The 21,437-nt window shown below is 40.6% G+C and overlaps 1 protein-coding gene across 4 annotated transcripts in view; it reads left to right on the top strand.

Moving 5' to 3' along the window:
* Window positions 1–353: 353 nt before the first annotated feature.
* khsrp (KH-type splicing regulatory protein) overlaps window positions 354–21,437 on the top strand; it is a 42,302-nt gene continuing 21,218 nt past the window's right edge. For 2 of the 4 annotated variants that reach the window (XM_052042166.1, XM_052042164.1), the window contains exons 1-8: window positions 386–728; window positions 9,946–10,042; window positions 13,938–13,976; window positions 15,431–15,467; window positions 18,332–18,381; window positions 19,067–19,138; window positions 20,023–20,037; window positions 21,212–21,269. In XM_052042166.1, the coding sequence (XP_051898126.1) occupies window positions 597–728; window positions 9,946–10,042; window positions 13,938–13,976; window positions 15,431–15,467; window positions 18,332–18,381; window positions 19,067–19,138; window positions 20,023–20,037; window positions 21,212–21,269 (500 nt within the window). In that variant the 5' untranslated portion in view covers window positions 386–596. Of the gene's footprint in view, window positions 729–9,945; window positions 10,043–13,937; window positions 13,977–15,430; window positions 15,468–18,331; window positions 18,382–19,066; window positions 19,139–20,022; window positions 20,038–21,211; window positions 21,270–21,437 lie in introns of all 4 variants that reach the window. The other 2 variants (XM_052042167.1, XM_052042165.1) reach the window with 2 other exon arrangements.

Raw genomic sequence — 21,437 nt, 5'->3', positions numbered from 1 at the left:
GTAAGTGCAAAATTTTACAATGCAGCCGGCGCAGGATATTTATGGATGCAACTCTTAATGAAATTAAAGAATTAAACAGCACAGAAAGGGACCAAGAACTGCATCAGTTCCAAACGTGCACAGTCGAACTCCAAATCCCTCTATTTTTTGCACGTCTCTCTCCCGCAACTTCATATGGCCGTACCTGAATCTGTCAATCAAACTTTAGGCCGGGGACATTCTGATTGAACAGCCGAAGCGTCAATCATTATGACGTCACATAAAGCCCAGCTCCCCATTGAAGAAACGGGACGTCGATCTTCATTCTGTAGTGGTGATGTCAATCATGTGGGACGTCAGAGGCGGGATTGGTCGGCGGCGGACTGTCAATCAGGCGGCAGCGGGTGCACCCGCCTCCTCTGTTGGCGGTGTCGAGGCGGGAGCGTTGGGAGCCATTGCTGGCGGTGGCCGGGCCTCCGAGCGCTCAGCCACGGTCCGATTTGCTTCCCGGAGAGAAGAGGCCGGGGAGCGGGGCGCGTGTGTGTGTGGAAAAAACAGGCGAGCACCACCGAGGCCGAGGCCCGTAGCTCAGTGCGGCGGAGCAGAGAGAGAGAGCGATGGCGGATTTCGCGGCGGCTACGGCGGCGCCTCCGCACGCAGTGGGTGCCGGCGCGGCCGGGCCCGGAGCGGCCGGAGCCGCCTTCAAAAAGCCGGACGCCTTCGCCGATGCTGTGCAACGGGCCCGGCAGGTCAGTCCGAGGGGGGTGTGGGGGGGGGAGGCCGCGGGTGGTGAGATACCGTGCGCGGGAGAACAAAAATCGAGCCTCCGTCTGAGGTGCGGCGTGAGGGCCGGGGCTGAAGCCTCGATCGGTAGGCCGCGCCGAGGGAGCGCACCCCCCCCCCCACTCCCCCTCAAACCCCCGCCGCCACTCGGCCGTGACCGCTGAACGTGGGACAGTGAGCCCCAGGCCGCTGAATGGGGAGTCGAGCGGGAATTTTATCTCACTCGCGGGCAGCAGGCCATGCGCCCATTGTTGGCCGGGCCCGGCGGCCGCACCGCCGGATATTGGGGTACGTGAGGAGGAATCGCCACCTTTTTCCCTCCCTCTTTGCACTCCTCCTCCCCCCATCCCTTTTATCCCTCCCACCCCCCCCCCCCCCCCCAGCTCCAGGGTTCTGAAAGTGAAACGCAAGGCGTTGAAACGCACACTTCGTCCTTCAGCACTTCAGGCACTGGTTTAACCACTGGTTAAAATTAGGTTTTTTTTCTACCGAAAATCATGTGCAAATTTTTGCACTTCCATAATTTGCAGTACACGTTACAGTGAATATCACTGGGACTTAACAGATTAGCTTTAGTGCATTTTCACATAAAATGTACTTTGCTTCAGTTCACATTTGAAATAAAAGTAGAAAATGCTAGGTGTTAAATTTCTGAATTTGAATACTCCACCATTTGACTTTGTGCCTTCAACTACTGAGGTCCTAAGCTGTGGCATTCCCTCCCTAAACTCATTTTACACTTGATTTCTAAATCTTTTTGCCTAGGTTCTTGGTCACTTGCTCTAAAACTTCCCTGTGTGGCATGTCAGCTTTGACATGTACCTGTGAAGTGCCTTTGGGCTGATTTTTGGCACAGTAAAGAGGCCATTCAGTCAGGTAGTATCTAAAGGTAGACAAACAAGAGCTCATGTTTAGGGTAGATCACATTCTGGTAGTTTGTACTGATGATAGGTCATTGACCTGAACTGTTAAATCTTTGTCACTCCTTAGATTCTGCCTGACTGGTTCAGTGTTTCTGCTCTTTTATTCCCAATTTCCACCATGTGTAGGACTTTGCTATTGAAAAGTTGGCTTTGGAGTTACCTGTAAGTCAGAGCATTTATGTAAGGAGATTTTGTGTTTTGGATCCTTGGTCAATCATTGTTTCAGCTGAAATAGTAATTCTATTTCTTTCCTTGGTTGCTGTTTGACAATTTCAATTATAAGATACCCTAGTTTTTTCAGCATTTTCTATTTTACTTCACATTTCCAATTTCTGTAGATTTGTTGTTCTGTTTGTGTGTGCTACTTGAATTTGGCTTTTCACTCTTTTGGGGAAATTGAAAACCCTTTGGATGATATGAAGTGGCAGTGATTCTGATTTGAAAACCCCATTTCTGTTTGAATAGAAATGTATTCTGCTTTGAATTGGCCGATTCTTTAGGAATTGGGGTGGATAGTCTTCGGATTAACCTAAGATCTTTTTTGTTTTTCCTTCAAACAGGTGTTTTTAATTTGTTTTGGAAGAAAAACTGGTTCAGATGAGTTGTATTAAATGCTAAATAGAATTTCCTCAAATCCTAGTAAATTCTAGATTTATGTATGTTTTATTAAGGTAAGTATTTGCGAAGTCAGTAAAATCTTATTTCTGAAAATTGTAGGAAATATTTTATTGGAGACAACTGTGGTACTACATGAGTAAGAAATTAGTCTTTTTACTTAACCTTTTGGAGTTCTTCAATATATAATCATACACTTCTGTTTCAACTAATTTTGAGTATCCTGTTGCATTCTAGTGATGTCCAGTTCTGGATACAAGTGGCCTCATGCTGATTAGGCACTTACAACACTTGGTTAAATATCATTTTTGGAATAGGTGTTTTGAGGATTTGAGCTCAAATAGTAGCTTGTACTGAAACAAGGTTCAATTTGCACCAAGATTGACTTTTTTTTGTAAATACTTTAATATCTACAGTTAGAATACATAAAATGTTTGAGTTTGGAAAAAAGCTCAAGAATTGAGTTGCACTCATCTCCCAGTGAATAATATTTTAACACAGTTCGCTAGAACTGTAAAGCACCCCAACAATTGGCCAAATTTGGGTTGTGTCCAGAGAAACATTTTGAAATATCATATCAAGCTAAAGTATTGTCTCTTTTGCTGGGACTACTGATGGTATAATTTCCTTTGAAATGATTGCACTGTGGTACTTTCACAAACAAGTGTGGTATCATCTATACAGAAGATGAATTCTGATCAGATGAATGTATGACATGGGTGTATATTTACTGGGTGGGAAAGAGGAAAATACCAAGGTGACTTGTGTCAGTTCTCTTCATGCGATAAGAGAGAAAGAAGCTTCACCAGAAAAGTGGCTTTTGACAAGAAGTCTGGTACTGATTAACTTGTGCATCTTGATTCTCTCAAGGTTTAATAACAAGTGGAAGTAACTTGCAAAAGCAATGAGAAAGCAGATTTTTGTGTATTCTTTTCAGTTGTGGCTTTAGTTATGTTTCCTCCTCTAGCTTCTCTGAACGAGATGACAAGCTGGTGCCCAATCAGGTAATCTTGGAGCTGGACTGCAACTTTATGTCCCTTGGTGCCAACATCCTTGTCTTTTAAATCTGTGTTGGATTTGACATTAGTTTGGGGTATGTAATAGCATAATGGTTGTGTTAGTGGAATGGCAGTCTGGAGGACCATGAGTAAAATCCTACCATAAATGCTGAGGATGTTGACTTTAGTAATGATGTTGTTAGAGAGCTGCTAAAATCTGTTATTCACTGATGTTCAGTAAGGAAATCTATTACCTTTAGTTGTTCTGCCTTAATGTGACTCCACAACCACAGCACTGTGGTTGATTCTTAACAGTTCTCCAAGATGACCCAGCCAGCCTCCTTGATTTGGGGCAATTAAGAAACAATGGATAAAAACAGTAAATGTTGGAAATGCTCAGCATGTTAGGCAGCATCTATGGAAACAAACAGCTAATGTTTCAGGTTGACAACCCTTTCTCAGTTCTGATGAAGAAGTCTTTGATCTTGTGTTAACTGTTTCTCTTTCCACATATGCTCTCTGAATGTTTCCAGCATTATATTTCATATTTCTAGCATAGGCATTTTTTATTTGGGGTACAGTAGATTGACAGTGATATCTACATTGACAGTCATCCTACCCATGTTCTCTGAATGGGAAAATGGTTACCATGGAGTCATGATATATTGTCTAATATTAATATATAACCACCTATAGCGCTTCACAGGAGTATCATCAAACAGAAGTGAAGATTCTAGAAGACTGGATACAACTGAATGTGATGAAAACCAAGAGGAGCACAATTAGTAACCTAGAGGGGTGGGAGGAGGGTATTGGGATAGAAATTGCCAAAGCCCCACCATATTCACTTTTCACACTCACTTAAACATTTCTCCCAACTCTTTTATTCCTGAAGTTCTTTTGTCATGTGATATCTTCCATGTTACTGGTGCAAAATGCATCCACATTTTCTTTTTGTCTTGAGCTTTGGAGGCTGTTTATAGAGTAGCTTTAACAAGTGTGATCCTTGCTGGCTTCCTGTTCTGGGAGTGAATCCACTTGGCAGCAAGCATATGAGAAGTTATGCATTTGAACATGCTTTGCAGCCGGCTGCCGCAGCTATAGGTGCCTTTGCACTTCATTGTTTAATAAAAAGTGTGGCCTTAGCAGTTAAAGAAGGAATTAAGTTAAAATTAGCAAGTCATGGATGTTGATGATTTCAAGTCACACAGAGGACTATGAGCTCAACAGTAAACTTGCATTTCTCAGAAATGTAAAGAATATTATTTTTCCCCTTTGGAGAAGAGACTGGAAGGGAATTATGCTCGACTTCATTCCCTGACCAAAACCAAGAAGAAAAAGAGTAGCACAGTCCCACTTGAAAAATTCTTGTGAAGTTACTTACTGGTTAAAACAGACCAGAGTGGCAGATGAGATATCAGGTCAGCATTATTGTTGATGCTTGTGGATTTGGGATAGGGAAATGACCCAGTGGATGTTGATTGAAAAGCAAGAAAAAAAATGCTGATGCTGGGATAATAATGTTGAAAATGTTCAGCAGATTAGCCAAAAGCTCTGAAGAGAAAAGCAGTTAATATTTTTGGGATGGTGAAGTTTCATCAAAATAGGGAAAGTTAAATCAAATGTATTTTAAAATGGAGAGAACAAAAGGAACATCAGTGATGGGCTGAGAGGATAAATGACACAAGGTGGTGGTGCAGGCTGAAAAAGGACAGTGAAGTCTTGTGGGAATTGTCATTACAATCCAGATGCTGGTAATCTGAATTTAAAACAAATACTGGTGCCTTGGAGGTCAGGCAGCAACTGTGAAGAGAAAAACAGAGTTAACATGTCCTTTCATCAGAACTCTTTAGATCTGTCAATTAAAAGATGCCAGGCGGTAGAAAGATGTTGCACAAAATGGTCTCCTTGTCTGTTTTTTTTTCCCAATGCAGTGGAGACCACATCGCAATAACTGAAAGAAGCGCAAGTGAATCATATCTTCACCTGGTAGGAGTGTTTGGTCCTTGCATGGTAGGAAAAGGCAAAAGGCAGGAATTGCATCTTGGCCAACTGCGTGCGACGGGGAGTGGGTATTGGTGGAGTTGTGGAGAAAAGTCTCTTTGCAATGCTAGGAGGGAAGATGTGTCTGGTGTTGGGATAATGTTGAAGGTGGCAGAAGTTAAATCTATTGAATAAAGAGGCTGTAGGGTATAAGCTCAGAGGAGGCCTGTACTTAAGCTGTGTGGGAGGAGAATGGGTGAGGACAAAGTATGGGAAAGGACAAAATGTGGTTGTGAGTCCTGTTATATTAGATAAAGGGCACTCAAAAAGTTCAAAGGAGGGGACCTGGGTAGGATACTAATCACTGTCAGTTTTGATGCCCATTGTGATTGATTAGAAGCTGTGGTACTTTGTCAAATCCCAGTGGTGTTTGGCACCCATGGTATATCCTGGTCCTCTCTAGGAAACAAGGTGAAGATCAGACATGGATAACAAATATAAAAAGATTGGTATTAGTTGGGATGCTCTTGACTTTTTCCTTTTTTTTTGGGATGTGGCCATCACTGGCAAGGCCAGCATTTGTCACCCTCAGGTGATAGTGAGCTGCCACCTTGAACTGTTGCAGTCCCTCTGATGTAAGTATTTGCAGGGCTTTTGGGAAGGACATGCTGGGACTTAGACCCAGTAATGATGAAGGCCTGCCAATATATTTCCAAATCAGGATGATGTGCAACATGGGGGGCCAACCTGCAGGACCTGCTGCTCGCATGTGCCTGCTGCCCTGGTCAGTCTTAGTGGTAGTAACAGGTTTGGGAGATGTCTAGGTGAACAACTGCAGGAGATGATGTATATGCTGCAGTCACTGTACACCACTGATGCAGCGTATGAATGTTGAGGGTGCATGAAGGGGTTGCAACTGTATTTGGATGGCATTGAGCTGCTTCTGTTGAGTCTGTATATCCAGGCAAGTGGAGGTCATTCCACTGTGTTCCTGACTTGCGCCTTGTAGTTGGTAGAAAGGCTTTGGGGTATCAGGAATGAGTAATTTGCCACAGGCTACCCAGCCTCTGTGACCTGCTGTTGTAACTATGATATTTGTTGATGGTGAGAGACTGCAGTGGTCATGCTAATGAATATTAAGAGTAAGTGTCTAGACTCACCATTTGGAGGTGGTCATTGCTTGGCACTTCCTTGGAACACTTTACCAGGCAGTTAGCAGCAGCTTATTTTTACACCTTTCAGTCTCATGGGTGTCTCATAGTGTGCATTTGTTGAGTTAATATATCTGCTTGACCAGAATTGTCTTTTGTAGGAAGTAATTGTTAATAAGATCTTATGATTTCCCCCACTCACTGAAATGTACAAGTTTGACACCAAGGTTGCTTTGTAGTTGATGCTGCTGAGTGCATATGATTCTGCAGAGGTAATACCTTTCCTACTGATCTGAGATTTGTCAGTCCTCAAGTGACCCATCAATTGGGATAGGCATGGGGATGATATTGCAAGCTTTATTTGAGTTGATGGTGCATTGTAGTTTTGGTTTGGATGTGCATTTATCCCAGTTAATCATGATTATTCACCGGCTTTGTTATTGTTGCGGGCTCACTGAAGTCACCCAAGACCGAGGCCTGGCATGGTTCTCTTCATAGCTAAGCATGAGGAGGTTTAATGCAGAAGTACACGAGAACTGTGGGTTGATGATCCTTGGTTTTAGTTGCAAGTCTGATCCATGTTCAGTCATAAAAATAAGGAAAGACTTGAGGCGTTCTCCAATCTCATAATTTGGATGTTACCTCACTCTCATCATATGGAGATTTGCTGCACCTTCAGAAACAGGACCAGCACATGATGCATGTCTTCAGCAGCTTCACTGTAGAAAATGCCCCACTGTGTTTTAAGTTGGGGAGAGCATTGACTAGCTTGAGGTATGGGCACAAAGCCATAGTGCGAGTATTAGAGGTGATATGACAACAGAAGTAAAATACTGTGGTTATTGGAAATCTGAAGATGTTTGGAATACAGCTCGGGCATCATCTAGAGAGGAAAAATTTACATCTTAGATCACTAACATTCCATTAGAACAAGTAATAGTTAGAGATAACTGATAGCTTGGTTGAATGGCTGCGTTTTGGAAAAGTGATGAGTGAAGATGAGATAAATGAGGTGTCCAAAAACTTCATAGTTGGAGAATCAACAGTGGATGAGGCTGTTGGGTTGCAGAGGTGGGAGAGTTAGGAATGTTCTATATTTAGAATCACAGAGACCCAACCAGACACTTGGCCCACCATGCTTTACTGGTTGCATTCACCAGCACTTGGTCTGTGGCCTGCTATGTGATTCAAGTGCTTGTCTAGATGCTTATTAAATTTTGTGATGGTACCTGCCTCCTCTACGTTCTCAGGCAGTGTTTTCTTGACTTCAGCTGCCCTCTCGATGGGGGGGGATATCCTTCCTCAGATTCCCACTAAGCTGCTTACTCCTTATTTTAAACATGCCATCTGGTCTTTGACACATCTGTTGGAGTAAGATTTCTTATTGTCTTCCATATTTCTGCCTTTTGTAATTCTTGAAAATGATTGCAAAAGAAGATGGGTTGTTACTGCAGCATATAAATGATGATTCAAACTCATTGGCGCAAGTTAAATTTGCTTAGGATGCTCGTGTGGTCATGGTTCATTTTCTTAAAGGACGGGAACTGAAGTACTTGGGATAGAAAATAGAGCAAATAAATCCAAGCACATGATGAAAATGTGTGTGCTGGTAGAACCTGTTATCTCAATGTATGTTTTTTCACAATTTTGCATCTTTGCTGTGTGATAGTGGTGGGTAATAAATCTGTTTTCCTTGCATATACAGTGGGTTGGTTACTTTTCCTGGAATTGACCAAACTATCAGATAGGTACTAGGCTGGTAACATGGAAACCTTTTATCTTCTGTGAAAGTTGCTTTCAGGGAGGCAAAAGAATTTGGAATGTCAGCCCTGATAGCAATGCCATCCTTAATCTGTTTTCTTTTACTGGTGTGTTGGTGCCAGGTCAGTTGTAGTCCTTACTGAGGTTTACATAGGTGCAAGGCTGTGTGATCAAGTGTGGTACCACAGTTATTGATCATGCTTGGTAAATAGATACCTGGTACTGTCCAGGTAAGATGCTGGCAGTGTTATTTATTGATCCAGTATTGTATGACGAGCACTGACTGCCAATGAGTGCAAACAAACATTATATTTGTGAGGTTACAGTGTGTGTTCAGTCCTTCAGTATCTTGGCAAGTTCAGCAGATGTTCCTTGCACATTTATTTCTAGTGGTTTGTATAGATCTGGGAGGTAAAACTTGGCTCTCTTCTTCCTTTGTTATTTTTTTTCAGCTGAAACTTTGGCCTGTTTGACTCGGCTGCTGGCTAAATGATATTGACTGCATTATGTTAGCAGTTCACCTTCAATTCTTTGGAGACGAGACTGAGATGCTGGAATCTGCAGTAACACGTGAGAAGCTGGAGGAACTCGGCACGTCAGGCAGCATCTATGGAGGAAAATGGACAGTTGACATTTCGGAGTGAGACCCTTCATCTGACTAGTCCAACTTCAATGCTGTGGCCACCATATTTTTGTCCAACATATCCTAACATATCTTTGTATTTTGGATTGGATTATGTATTTTGGAAAAGGGAAATGCTTGGTCTGCTTCTGTTCTGAAGGCAGAAACTGATGTGTAACTGCAGCTCCTTTGTTGCTTCCACCTATCACCTCCCAGCTTCTGGTACTATTTCCACTCTCCCCTCCTCTATCTGCCTATTACCCCTCCTCACCTGCTCGTTCTTGCTCTACCCCTTCCCTCCAACTTTTTGTACTGGCTCTCTCCCAGTATCTTTCAGTCCAGATGAAGCATCTCAACCCAAAATGTCTCGACTGTCCATTTCCCTCCATAGGTGCTGCCTGATCTGCAGAGTTGCTCCAGCATCTTGTGTGGTGCTCATACTTTCGTGCCAGCAGCAGATTTGGGAAGTGATGGAAAACACTTACTGTTATGTTTCCCTTTACAGCCTATACCTGTTGCATTATATTAGTGCCATCCCAATTTTAAAACACTGTAGGTATGCACTGTCTGTGTTCAGTATGTGCTTTACCACTTGTCCCATAGGAATGTTTTGTACTGCCTTTCTTTGAAGTTTTATGGAAAAATTGTAGAATGGTGTCTGTTTGCTCATGAACAGCACCATTAACCTTGATGTTCACAACTTCAAGAAGTGAGAATAGGTTGCTTTGAAATGTATCTGGTTATGTTTAACACCTCAACATATTAAGGACTGATACTTTTTGAAGCCACCTCTTATGGTTGCCATGTAAATGATATGCCAAAGGGAATAATTACTAAGGTCTTGGGAAGGTGCACTTAATTGTGTTTGTCTGTAAGTGCACTATGTGTTTGCAACATTGCTAACCAGGTTTTTCTGAAGTGATTTTTTTTCCTACGATTGTGCTACTGAGTTTCTTCTGAGTCTGCTTAGGGTGAATCTATGGTTGCTGCAGGTGGTGGGTTTTATCCATGTGGTTTAAAGCACAACTACCTGACTGGAGAATACTATGCCTCACTTCTGAGTGTTTTGAACTTCCAGCAAATGATACTTATCCATGAATGACTGACTGTGACTTTTAATGAATCTGCAGATAGCTGCTAAAATTGGAGGTGACACTGCCACAACGGTAAACCACAGTACACCAGAATTTGGATTTGTTGGTCAAAAGAGACAACTGGAAGATGGAGGTAAGACTTCCTCTTGACATTGACATCTCCAATCTGTGATATAGTTTTTCAGCCACACTGTGTTATAGTTCAAGCTGTCTATTTCTGTAAAACTTCTACTCTGGTTGTCAGTTCATCTGTTCTGGGTGCCATAGGAATTAATTTGGTTGAAACGTTTTCTCAGGTGAAGGGAGATGGTGAATGGGTTGGGGTGGATCATAACATTGGTTAATACTGGTGTAAAATAATATCAGTATCATGGTGTTGATTGCAGCTGTTGTGACAGATGGAGAAGGTCACAAAACGTAGCCCAGGAGAATTGAGCTTTGCTGTGGATCATTGCTGTTCACTTGATTTGTACTTGCTGAATCAAGGGAACAATATTCTTTGACAAAAAAGGGAATTTGGAGGTGATCATGCCAGTTTGTTACCAAGACCACTGAAACTTTAAAGTGGTATGGGTTAAACTTATGGGGGTTGACCAAGCTGATGGCAGTTTTCCCACTTCAGTGATGTGCTCAGGAGCCAAAACAGAAGCTAAAATTAGAAACCTTAGAGCAAGAATAGAGTTGTTTTGCAACCAAGAGTGGTGGCATAAATCTCTAGGGAAGGACGTTGAAGCAGGTGGTTTAAATATGTTCAGAGTACAATTGAGTTCTGTCTAGAAAGGCAGGAGATAGTAGAGATGATGTTGGAAAAGGAACACGTTTGGGTTAATGATCTTGTCCCATGGCTGGAAGTTCTCACTTCACAGCCAGGTTTTAACTGGCTAACTTTTACTCCATCGCAAATGTTAAGATTTGGTGAGTTTTTAACATTTCTTACTGAGTTGTGCATGCATTCTAAACATTCCTACAGCCTTCTGTTATACAAGTCATGAGTAGACCTGACTTTTTTTTAATATTTAATCGTCATAAATGATACTATGGGTGAGGGGTATCTTCTCGGCAGATCTCTGTTATCTTACTGCTGTTTAAAAACAGCACAAAAGCAGAGAAAGGTATTGGGCTTGAACACCTGACTTGCCTTGGAAGCAAGACTGACAAATGAAGACCCTTCATTTTTGTGCCAATTTGTAACGTAATCTGCTTCTCCATGGAGCGGAATAATGAATGCAAACACAATTTTCTATCTATAATATTTCAATTCTGAAGCCAGAGTCTAAATGATGAGAGTAGAGCATTTCAATGCATCTGCACAGTATTGGAGAACTGATTGATACCAGTGTGCTAAACTCCACTGACCATGGTGTTTTCCTGGACAGTTGGCAGTCTTGCTTTGACATTGAAATTGAATTTTATTTTATTGTGGCTCTGTCAAGAATGAACAGCAAATCAGAGGGTGGTGGGTGGAGGGATAGGTGCAAGGCCGTGGCAGTATTTCAGTATAGTGGTTCACCCAGGGTTTGAGATGTCTACAGACAACACAATTTAGACCAAGTGTTGAGTCTGTTTCAGAACTGAATTAATGTGGCTATTTCCTATGATATTTAATCTCCATTAAAGGTCAGGATTGGGTGTATTACTACCATCAATTGTAGTGGAAATGCAAAATGCATTTGTTAATTAAGAGTACTTTATAAATGAAAAGAATGTGAAAGTTGTATCATAGTTTATCCAGAGTTGCTTTGCCAATATTTGTGTTCAATTTTGTCACCTAAATTTAATGATGCATTTTACAAAGATTCCTTGCCATATTTTTATTCTGGTACAGTGACCGTTGAAAAACTTGACTGACAGTTCCAACATGTATTTATGTGAAATCCATTAAGGTTTTGGAATGAAGGTATCAAATTAAAATCAATCGAGTAGACTCAAGCATACTTAACCACCTTCTTTATACATTAATTTGTTGGGTGTTTTGGAATGTGATTAGATGCAAGATGATAGAAGAAGAAACTTCTCACCCATCTTGAGCAACATGCAGACTGCTGGAGGAGCTCAGTGGGTCAGACAGCATCTGTGGGCAGGAAATGGACAGTCCATATTTTGGTTTGAGAGCCTTCACCAGGACTGGAAAGAAAAAGGGGAGAAGCCAGTGTAAAAGGGTGGGGGGAGGGGGTGGAGCAACAGGTGGCAGGTGAATCCAGCTGAGAGAGGAGAAGATAGGCAGGTGGAGGAGGGAGAATGATGTAAGAAGCTGGGAGGTGATAGGTGAAAGTGACAAAGGGCTGAGGAAGATGGAATGTGACAGGAGAGGACGGTGGACCATGGAATAAAGGGAAGGAGGGGAACCAGAGGGAGGGAGGAAGGTGTGGATGATGGGCAAAATGAGGGCGGGGGAGGGGAAAGTGAAGGGATGATGGGGCCGGTAGGATAGGGGGCGGGGAACAGAGGGGAGTGGTTACTGGAAGTTGGAGAAATCGGTGTTCGTGCCGTCACGTTGGAGACTACCAAGGTGGGCTCTGAGGTTCCTCTGATCTGTGTCTCCCCCTCCCCCACCCTGTTACACTGCTTTTCCTCTTTCTAGTGCTGATGATAGGTCTTGACCCGAAACATCGACTGCTATTTCCCTCCCACAGATGCTGTTTTGCTCCAGATTTCCAGCATCTTCAGTCTTTCTTGTCTTTCATTATCTTGCCAGATTAGATTCTGTAGGAAAGTTTTTACTTTTAATGGACTGGAAGTGATGTGAACTAAAATACAGAAATATTTTCCAGCATAAAGCCAAATGTATAAACACACAGTATGTTTCAGCTGTTTTCAATTCTCTTGCATTTTCTAAAAGCTTGAAAAGATATAGTAGGCACATAGTTTTTCAAAACAATCATCTCTAGTTAAATGCATAACAGTCCTTGTGTAAGGGATCTCATTTGTTCCCACTATATCTCATCTTGATTTTTGGTCACGCATTGCTCTGATTTTTGTTTTGCCAAATTTCTGCTATCACTTACAATTCATGTTTTTCTTGCCACCTGTCTGTGTAGTAGCTGGCATCACAAGTTAGCTTTCTGATGCACCTTCCAGCTCCATTCTTGCTGCGTATCCAGTCATCTGACTGTACTGCACCATGGGACATGGCTAGTGTTGGAAAGCTTGTATGTGCAGTTTAGTTCCTGTACATAATTTTGCTTGCATTTCTCACACTTGTATCAAACAACCAAGGTCAGGAAACCTTCTTTAAATATCGTTTCATCAATTTGTTAATAAGCCTAATAAACTTTCAGTAATCCAGATGTTGTTGGTTTGGGGCCTGTACATCTTTTCCCTACCAGCTAAACATCCATCAATGACTTGACCTGTATATAATTTCAGATTGAAAGATCTTTTGCTCATAGCTGAAACTGAGCAGCTCTATTGCAGTGTATCAAAAATCCAGCACCTGTGCCGTACAGCTGTTAAGGTTGTAGTCAACAAATGTAGCGCTCATTCCTTTACTACTACCCATTGCAATACTGCCGGATTTGTTAACCAGCTCCCAGCTGGTATTGCTGTTTGTATATTCTTAGCAGTAACAGATTAAATTTAATGCACTGGTCAAGCAATCATTTTAACATGGACTTCTCCTTGGTTTCATAATGGCAGAATTGACTTTCCAGCCATAGAATGTTACTTAATGAAGGAGCTCAACTTGATCATTGCTTCTGAAGTTAACACCAAATGGCATAAGTTGCCCCTATTTTCATGAAGCAATCAGTTATAAGTTGGTATGAATGAAAAATGCTGTGTTAGGTGAGCAAGTACAATGTTGAGTACCAGTCTGCAGTTTAAATGACCAGATACTATTCTTGTATTGAGCTGCTGGCAAAATGCTGAATATTGAGTGATCAGTACTTCTGTACTCCTGCCACTGTGCGAGAAAGGAGGGAGGTGTGGGTGGGGAGCAGGGTTAAGAATGCATTGATGGAATAGAATGTGACCTGAGTATGTTGACAATGTGCACAACAGCTTAAATTGTTTATTACTTTATTTTACAGATCAGCCTGATAGCAAAAAAATGGCAGCACAAAGCGATCGTAAGTAGAATCTGCTGCGTATGTTGGTTTGCAAAAAGTTTAGTGTCATAAGAAATTAAGATAAATTTCTTAATAAGTTTAAGAAATCAGCTGTAATGCAGGGACTGGTTTGTAAAACTACAAATGACGTGAGAATAGTGCTAACACCAAGGATGTTCTGTGGTCAGCCAAGAACATTTTGAACTGGATAATGTAATGGCAACTTTCAGTTAATCACAGAATCATAGTTGTACAGCACAGAAATAGGTCCTTCAGCTCACTTTGTCCACGCCAACCGGGATGTCTATCTACACTACTCCCATCACAGGCCCATATCCTTCTTGACCTTTTCTGTTCATGTACCTGTCCAAAATGGCTTTTAAGTATTGTAATTGTACTGACCTCTCCCACTTCCTCTGCCAACACATTCCGTATACCCACCACTCTGTGGGGGAGGGGGTAAAACATGCTCCTAGATCCTCTAAATATTTCCCTTTTCAAAAACCATTGCCCTCTAGTTTTAGACTCTCCTATTATGGGGAAAAAAGTGACTATCTACTTTATGGCCCTCACAATTTATAAATTTTTACAGGGCCACCCCTTAGCCGGCCTTCTAGGGAAAACAGTCCCAGCCTATCTAATCTCTCCTTATAATTCAAACCCTGCAGTTCGAGCAACACTCTGAATCTTTTCTGCACCCTCTCTAGCTGAACCATGTGCTTCCCATAGTGTGGCACCAAAACTATGCACACTACGGCAAGAGTGGCCTCAGCAATGACAGGTCAAGACATTGGATGGCAGACTGGTCACCTGGAGGCTAAAAGTATTGCTCCAGTTCGGTACACTTGTTTTGAATTAGATGGCTTGAGTGAAATATTACCTGTGACATCTATGGGTTGGCAAGTCACCCAGTCAAGTGTTGGCCTAATCATGTGTCATTTCTCCAACTTCTGAGGTCTTGATACTTGTAGCTATAATAAAATTTACAGTATGTAGTTTGTGCTTTGTCTTGATTGCTTAAATATCTGGACGCCCTTTATTTGATGTAATGATTGTCATCAAAATAAGAATCAGTAGTGCACTCCTTAAGTGAATTTCGTCCAGAAGTCAGAAAATAAAAATCACTTGATATGGTAACAATATCTTCACAGTATTGTAATAAATGCATCTTGTAATGCACATAAGATTGATAATTGAGAATAATTGCTAAAAGCCATTCGTAGGGATGAACGTGTACTTACGTTGAGCTTTTGAATGTAATAATACAATGGGAGTTCTTTGTAGGGGTGTCCATAGGTCGGGCATTCTAAACTTGGGGATAGCTTGTAGTATATTGAAAGGGTTTAAATAAATAATGGAATTAACATTTTTACATGGATGTATTGCAACTTTTGACTAATTTTATTTTTTAAATGCTGAGTTGCATGTGGAAAATTGTTTTTCCTGTAAATTTGTCTATTTTTTCTCTCTCCTAGCAATTGGAGCTCAGCTTGCAGCCATACATCAGCAAAGGTAAGGAGAGTGAGACATTCACATTGAATGTGCAGATGCTGCCTTGTGGTTCTGAGAGAGAGAATTCACTATCCTAATGATGCAATCTTCAATTCAGTCTATACTGTAAACCAATCTCAATTGTGGCAACAAGAGATTATGGTTAGCTATTGAGCTTCAGGGATCGGGTGTGGACAGTTGTCACAGGGGTCCTTCTGGGTGCTGCACAGTAATTACTATCAGAAGCTTGTAAGTGTTTTGTGAGGGAGTCTTTTCTGCTCTCATTCATGACTACTGCATGGCTTGTAGGTCTTAACTGAGGTGTAAGAGACTGACGGTCACAGGTGATGAACGCTGTCAAGCATGTCAGCCCCTAAATGAGGAGTAGGAATAGAGAAACATGTTTTAACAAAAATGTCTTCATAGTACGGATTTAGTTACTGAATTGTTCATTAAATTAAAAAAGTAAATATGTACAATGTGGTTATAATGTGGCAAGTTGTACGCAATGCAAGAGTTGTAATTATGATGAAGAGATGTGATTTGTAATGCAAGGGTAGCATAAGTAATTGGCATGGAAGCTCATACCTGACTCTCAACATGTTGATAACCTGGTTTTCTAAATGAGAAATTAGGATATCCTTGGCCTGCTTTGTGCATTGTCAATTTTGTCAGACGTTGTCTACAGTTATTTAAATAGAATGGAGGCGTATGGGTGTAGACCTTTTTAGATCTTACTTTGATCCAAACTTGCCCCAGTTTGCTTGTTTTGAACGTGTGTTGTGTGATTGAGAGAGACTATCTGGCTTTGTAACAGTGTCCTGTGCTGGCTATTGTAGGATGCTTGCATTGACCGAGTTATTCAACGCTTTGGGTTCTATCTTCCTGTAGCAACATAGCTGAGGTCATCTTAGTATGTTTGCTTAAGGCTGATTATGTGGGTCTCAAGTACGATCCTTCATGTCTATGAAAGACTTGTCAGAGTAAAGCTTAGCACTGAAACTCGATCATCGACCAGAATGGTACCAAGTATTTACATTTTCCTGAATATCTTTAGTGTTATAGTCTGTAGCAGAATTTTCTGAGGACATTATTTTGTGCAAAGTCTGAATTTTCAGTTTTCGTTTGTTTCAATATCTTACCCAGTTGACCACTTTCATAGGTTGGCTATTTCTGTATTTTAAAGATTATGGACAATCAGAATCAGACTTATTATCACTGTCTTATGATGTGAAATCTGTTGTTTTGCTGCAGCAGTACAGTGCAAAGACATAAAATTACTATAAATTACAAAATAGTGCAATAACTAAAAGGAATAATGAGGTAGTGTTTATGGGTTCATGGACTGTTTAGAAATCTGATGGCAGAGGGGAAAAAGCTGTTTCTGAATCGCTGAGTGTTGGTCTTCAGGCTCCTGTACAAGTCAGCATTAATTGTCCAACCTAAACGGTTCCTGAATTTAATGGTGTGCTGTGCCATTTCAGAGGGTAGTTTAAGAGTAAACTACTTTGGATCTAGAGACTCGCAGGTCATACGTGGTTAAAGACACATGACCATTGCTGATTAGTTTTTTTATTCTGGATTTATTTCATTACTTGACTTTAGTTTCCACGACTGCTATGGCAGGATATATTTGTGTCTTTAGATCAATATTCCAGACCTATGAATGCTGTGGCAGGGTTTGCACATGTGTTTTGGTCAATATTTGTCCAGCTACTTTATCATTAAGCCTTGGCACTCGTAATTAGCATCTGTATTCTGCTGAATCCTTCAGGCTTTGCAGCCAAACTTGGTCCTGTCCTGAGATGTATTTGAAAGATTTTTGGATTGCAATTATATATCAATCAACCTTTAATGTGCTCCCTGCCTAACCCAGAGCATACAGGTACTGCCTATTTGGTTAACTCTGTGTATACCATGTACCCGGTGTGTGTAGCTCAGCCGGATAAACAATCTGTTATCTTTTTTGCCTCTTTTTTTTCCCCCCACCCCTTTTTGTTTGGCTTTCACAGCTGAAATTTGGTAGAAAGAATGCCATGTGATATTTTTTTTTGACTTTGTAAACAGTGGATTCTAGAGTTGTAGCTTGTCTGCTGTTGTGCAAAATTGCTATTGGCTGATTGTCAGCTTCACAGGTGTTAACTCAAAGTGTCACATCTGACTCCTGTGCATGTGCATTAAGGAATTGGTTTTGGTAAAGTTGTATATGATTTTATCTGGAAGAAATGTTCAAAATATTGGGTACAAAATCTCCTTTAGGGCTAAATGTATGCTGAGTTCATGGAAGAGCATGTTCTAGAACTGTTGTGCATCAGAGTCATAGCTTCCTGTTGAAGGTTTAGTATCTTCGCATAATACTTAAATCCCATTTATTGACAAATCTCATTCATTTGTTGGCAATAACCAATTTATCATGACATTTTTCTTTTTTGTTGTTGATCTTAAGGATATTATTTAGGATAAGCTGTCAGCTTTTCAACTAATCAAAGAACCTCTGACATCAAATGACACATTTCACGTCTGGCAACTGTTGGGTCATCCCTCAGCTTGGGCATGTAAACTCACCAGGGTGCAGTATTTCGGCTTGATAAAGCTTCTGGTTCCCCATATTATTAGCATTAGACTTTTTTTTTCCTCAGCATTCTATATGAAACTAGAAAAATTTCAAAAAACTTTTATTTATATATAGTGATGCTATCCAGATTTTGCTGTTAGATTAATTGCTGGGCTTAAGTAATAGTACCCACTGTGTGCAATTTAAAAATAAAACTGCGCTTTTTATTTATGTGGTGCAATCCATGAAGACTGAGATTAAAAATTGATGGGTCTGATGGATTTGTGTTTGCCTGTGTATCTATGCACTGAAATTTCCTCATCTTTACCAGGGCAACTCTTACAGAGGATTACAGAGTACCAGATGGGATGGTTGGTCTTGGTAAGTCTGGAATGGATGAATGCAGTTTTTCATGTTTCAAGTTTAATCCTCCCTGAACTACAAATCCTATACCATGACCAAGTGATTTATTTTGTTAAGAACCAGATGGGTACTATCATAACCTAATTTCTGTATGTTCAAAGCTGTACCTTAGATTTTGTTTGGAGAACAGAGCTCCGTTATGTGTATATTCGTCTAAGATGGAAAAGTCTTATTTGTCCCTTCACTGTACAGAGTGAACTAATAAGTTAGCAAAGTTCTATATTTATTCTCAGAGTTCTGATTGCTATTATACCTTTGCGTTGAAGTACTTCAAGTATCGGGGTTATCCAGCTAAGTAATTGCAGAAACCTTCTTTGCCAGAGTTCCTCCCTTTCAATGCAGAATGGTACTGGAGCCCTAGGCAGAACCATGAGAATACATGCTGTACCCTTAGAATATGAGATAAGGAGAGAGAATTGTATGGGAAAGCTTAGATGTTCTTACAGGTTTGGGGTCTGCTGTAATGTTGCGTGATGTTGGGAGTGTAGTATTATGGGGTTCAGTTATGGTGGAATAAATAGTGGTATTTGACTTGTATAACCCGTATGTAAATTGTTACAGAAATGAGCCTCATAGATGCTGAACCTCTGTAGCCATTTTATTGTGTGTACTCTTAGCAATTTGTGAAATGTTTTTATTTTAGTTATAGGTCGAGGTGGGGAACAGATAAACCGAATACAGCAGGAATCTGGTTGCAAAGTACAGATTGCTCCAGGTACAGTAGGTTTTTGTCAATTTTGTTTTTAAACTTGAGTTCAGTCATTAATGTGTTTTATGAAGCTCTAGTAACCATTAATGGGTATTGTTCGTGTAATTTTAAAACTTTGCTGTAGATTCTCATTTTTCTAGCTGTGGCATTCTTGCCACTTGAATCACTTCAATAAATTTCTTTTGGAATTTATTTGATGGCTCCATGTATGTTCAGCTCCCCCTAAATGTTCAAGCTTTGTCTCTGCTAAACTGATGTCAACTTGGGGAAAAAGCAAGTACACAAGAGTCAGATTTGGCACTTGAAGGCGTAGGAAATGGTCATCCAAGTTTGGAGCAGTCAAGCAAGGATGTAATGTGTCCCATTTGTTGTCCTTTGGCCAATTGGTTAACCATTAACCATAAAAATTAATCCAACTTTATTCAAAAAAAATCAGAGTTTTTCTTGGATCAAGAATAATAATTTTCTTTGAAATACCGGCAAGCTGTTGGCCCTATAGAGGATTAACTGATAAACCACCTAAAATAAAAACCCAAGTAGCACAGTTGTAATTGGCAATGGATCTTGATACTTTTATCAAATCCAGCCAACAAGAGGAAAATCCAAAGCTAAAATCTCACATTAGCTCTGCGCTTCCCTGAGACAAATAAGCATTGTCCTCTCTCGAGTGTTACAATTAATAAATGTAACATTCTTTGAGCATTGAGAGGAGACCAACAAAACATCCCATGCTGGCCTGATTCATGTGGTAGGATCCTGGGGCTAATCCATGATTGGTCTCCAGGCTTGTGGCTTTTGCTAACATGGCTCCCGAAAGTATCATGAATCTGGTCCCAACAGCTTGTGTTGTTGCAAATCAATATCAATTCTGACTTTTCTTCCCTCCCTAGGGCCAAATTGTGATGGTGAGTAAAACTTATTTTGCAATTAGTTCTCTTGCCCAATATTCGCATTGTTCATTGTATTCTTCCCTTATTTTTCTACCTTAAATTGGTAATTCAGTGCTTTTGATTGTGTTTACATTTATTTAAATCAGTTTTGCTCCTTGTACAAGCACAACAGAAACAGGATAAAAATATTCTCTCTGGGTCCCTGCACCCCCTTCATTACTCCAACCTTTTTCTACCATCTTCCCCTGCCCCCCCAAAATCCCATCCCAGATTCCAGACTTGTGTGATCGTTAAATCAAATTTCCACTAAAACTGGTTCAGCCAAAACAAAAGTATTGAGATTCTTATTGGCATTGTACCTTAGGAAGAATGTGAAGCCCTGGAGAGGGAACTAAAGATTCTTTAGAGTATTCCAGGGATGAGGGTCTGAAGTAATATTGATTGTTGCAGTAGGGGTAAGTCTTCAGTTGAGAACTAGTTTGATTAAATATCAAAAATCAAGAGAAATTTAACAATGAAAAATTGTTTTCATCAAGTTTTGGTGAACCATGGGACATAAATATAAAGTGATTGGCAAAAATACAAAGGTAATACATGGATAAACTTGTTTGGAAATTGCTACTCCAAAGGGCAGTGCAATCAGATCCATTTGTAACTTTCAAAATGGAGTAGAATCATACTTGAAGGAAAGGAACTCGCAGGACTACAGGGAAAGTGGGGATGACTGACCAGATCATTCTAACACAGCTAGCATCGGGTTGATGGATGGAATGGCTTCCTGTTGTACTGCAGAGATTAGTGAATGCTTTCACAAACAATGCAATTCATTTGTAAATAAGAGCTTTATTGCTAATGCAATTAAGACCTGGTACTTAGAACTTCTCATACTTGAAAAGAGAGTATCTTCAATAGTCTTTGTGCAGCACTAGCAAACAACAAGGGAAGAGTAGCATTATTTCTAATGCTATATAACTATCTTATTCTTCAATTAAATGGCACCTTATTATGGAGAGTGATAATTTTTGCAGATTTAGAAATTTACAGAATTCATTCGTAACTACTGAAGTGAGAAGGCCCTTAAGACTTGTTCAGTCCTTTTGTTCTACATGTCATGAAGTGTTTTTTTTAATATTCAGCTTGTGTTGAGAACTTGCCCTTAATTGCAGATAACAATTCTTTTCTCTTCCAGAAAGTGGAGGTTTGCCAGAACGATGTGTGTCGTTGACTGGAAATTCAGAGTCAATTCAGTAAGTGCAGATGTCTCCATTACTAACAGCAGTGTTGACATATGACATGATGGGGTTGGAAAAACTATTCCCTTATGAAATAACCTCAAAGTTAGCTTTCAGCTCCCAGTTATGTTATGATTAATGGAGCAAGAAAGCTGAATGAAGGCTGTTGGGGATCAACTGCTG

This window comes from Pristis pectinata, chromosome 31 (assembly GCF_009764475.1).
Source record: "Pristis pectinata isolate sPriPec2 chromosome 31, sPriPec2.1.pri, whole genome shotgun sequence".
Classification (NCBI taxonomy): Eukaryota; Metazoa; Chordata; class Chondrichthyes; order Rhinopristiformes; family Pristidae; genus Pristis; species Pristis pectinata.
Note: the sequence above shows the minus strand (reverse complement) of the source record. Positions and strands in the feature narration are given on the sequence as shown.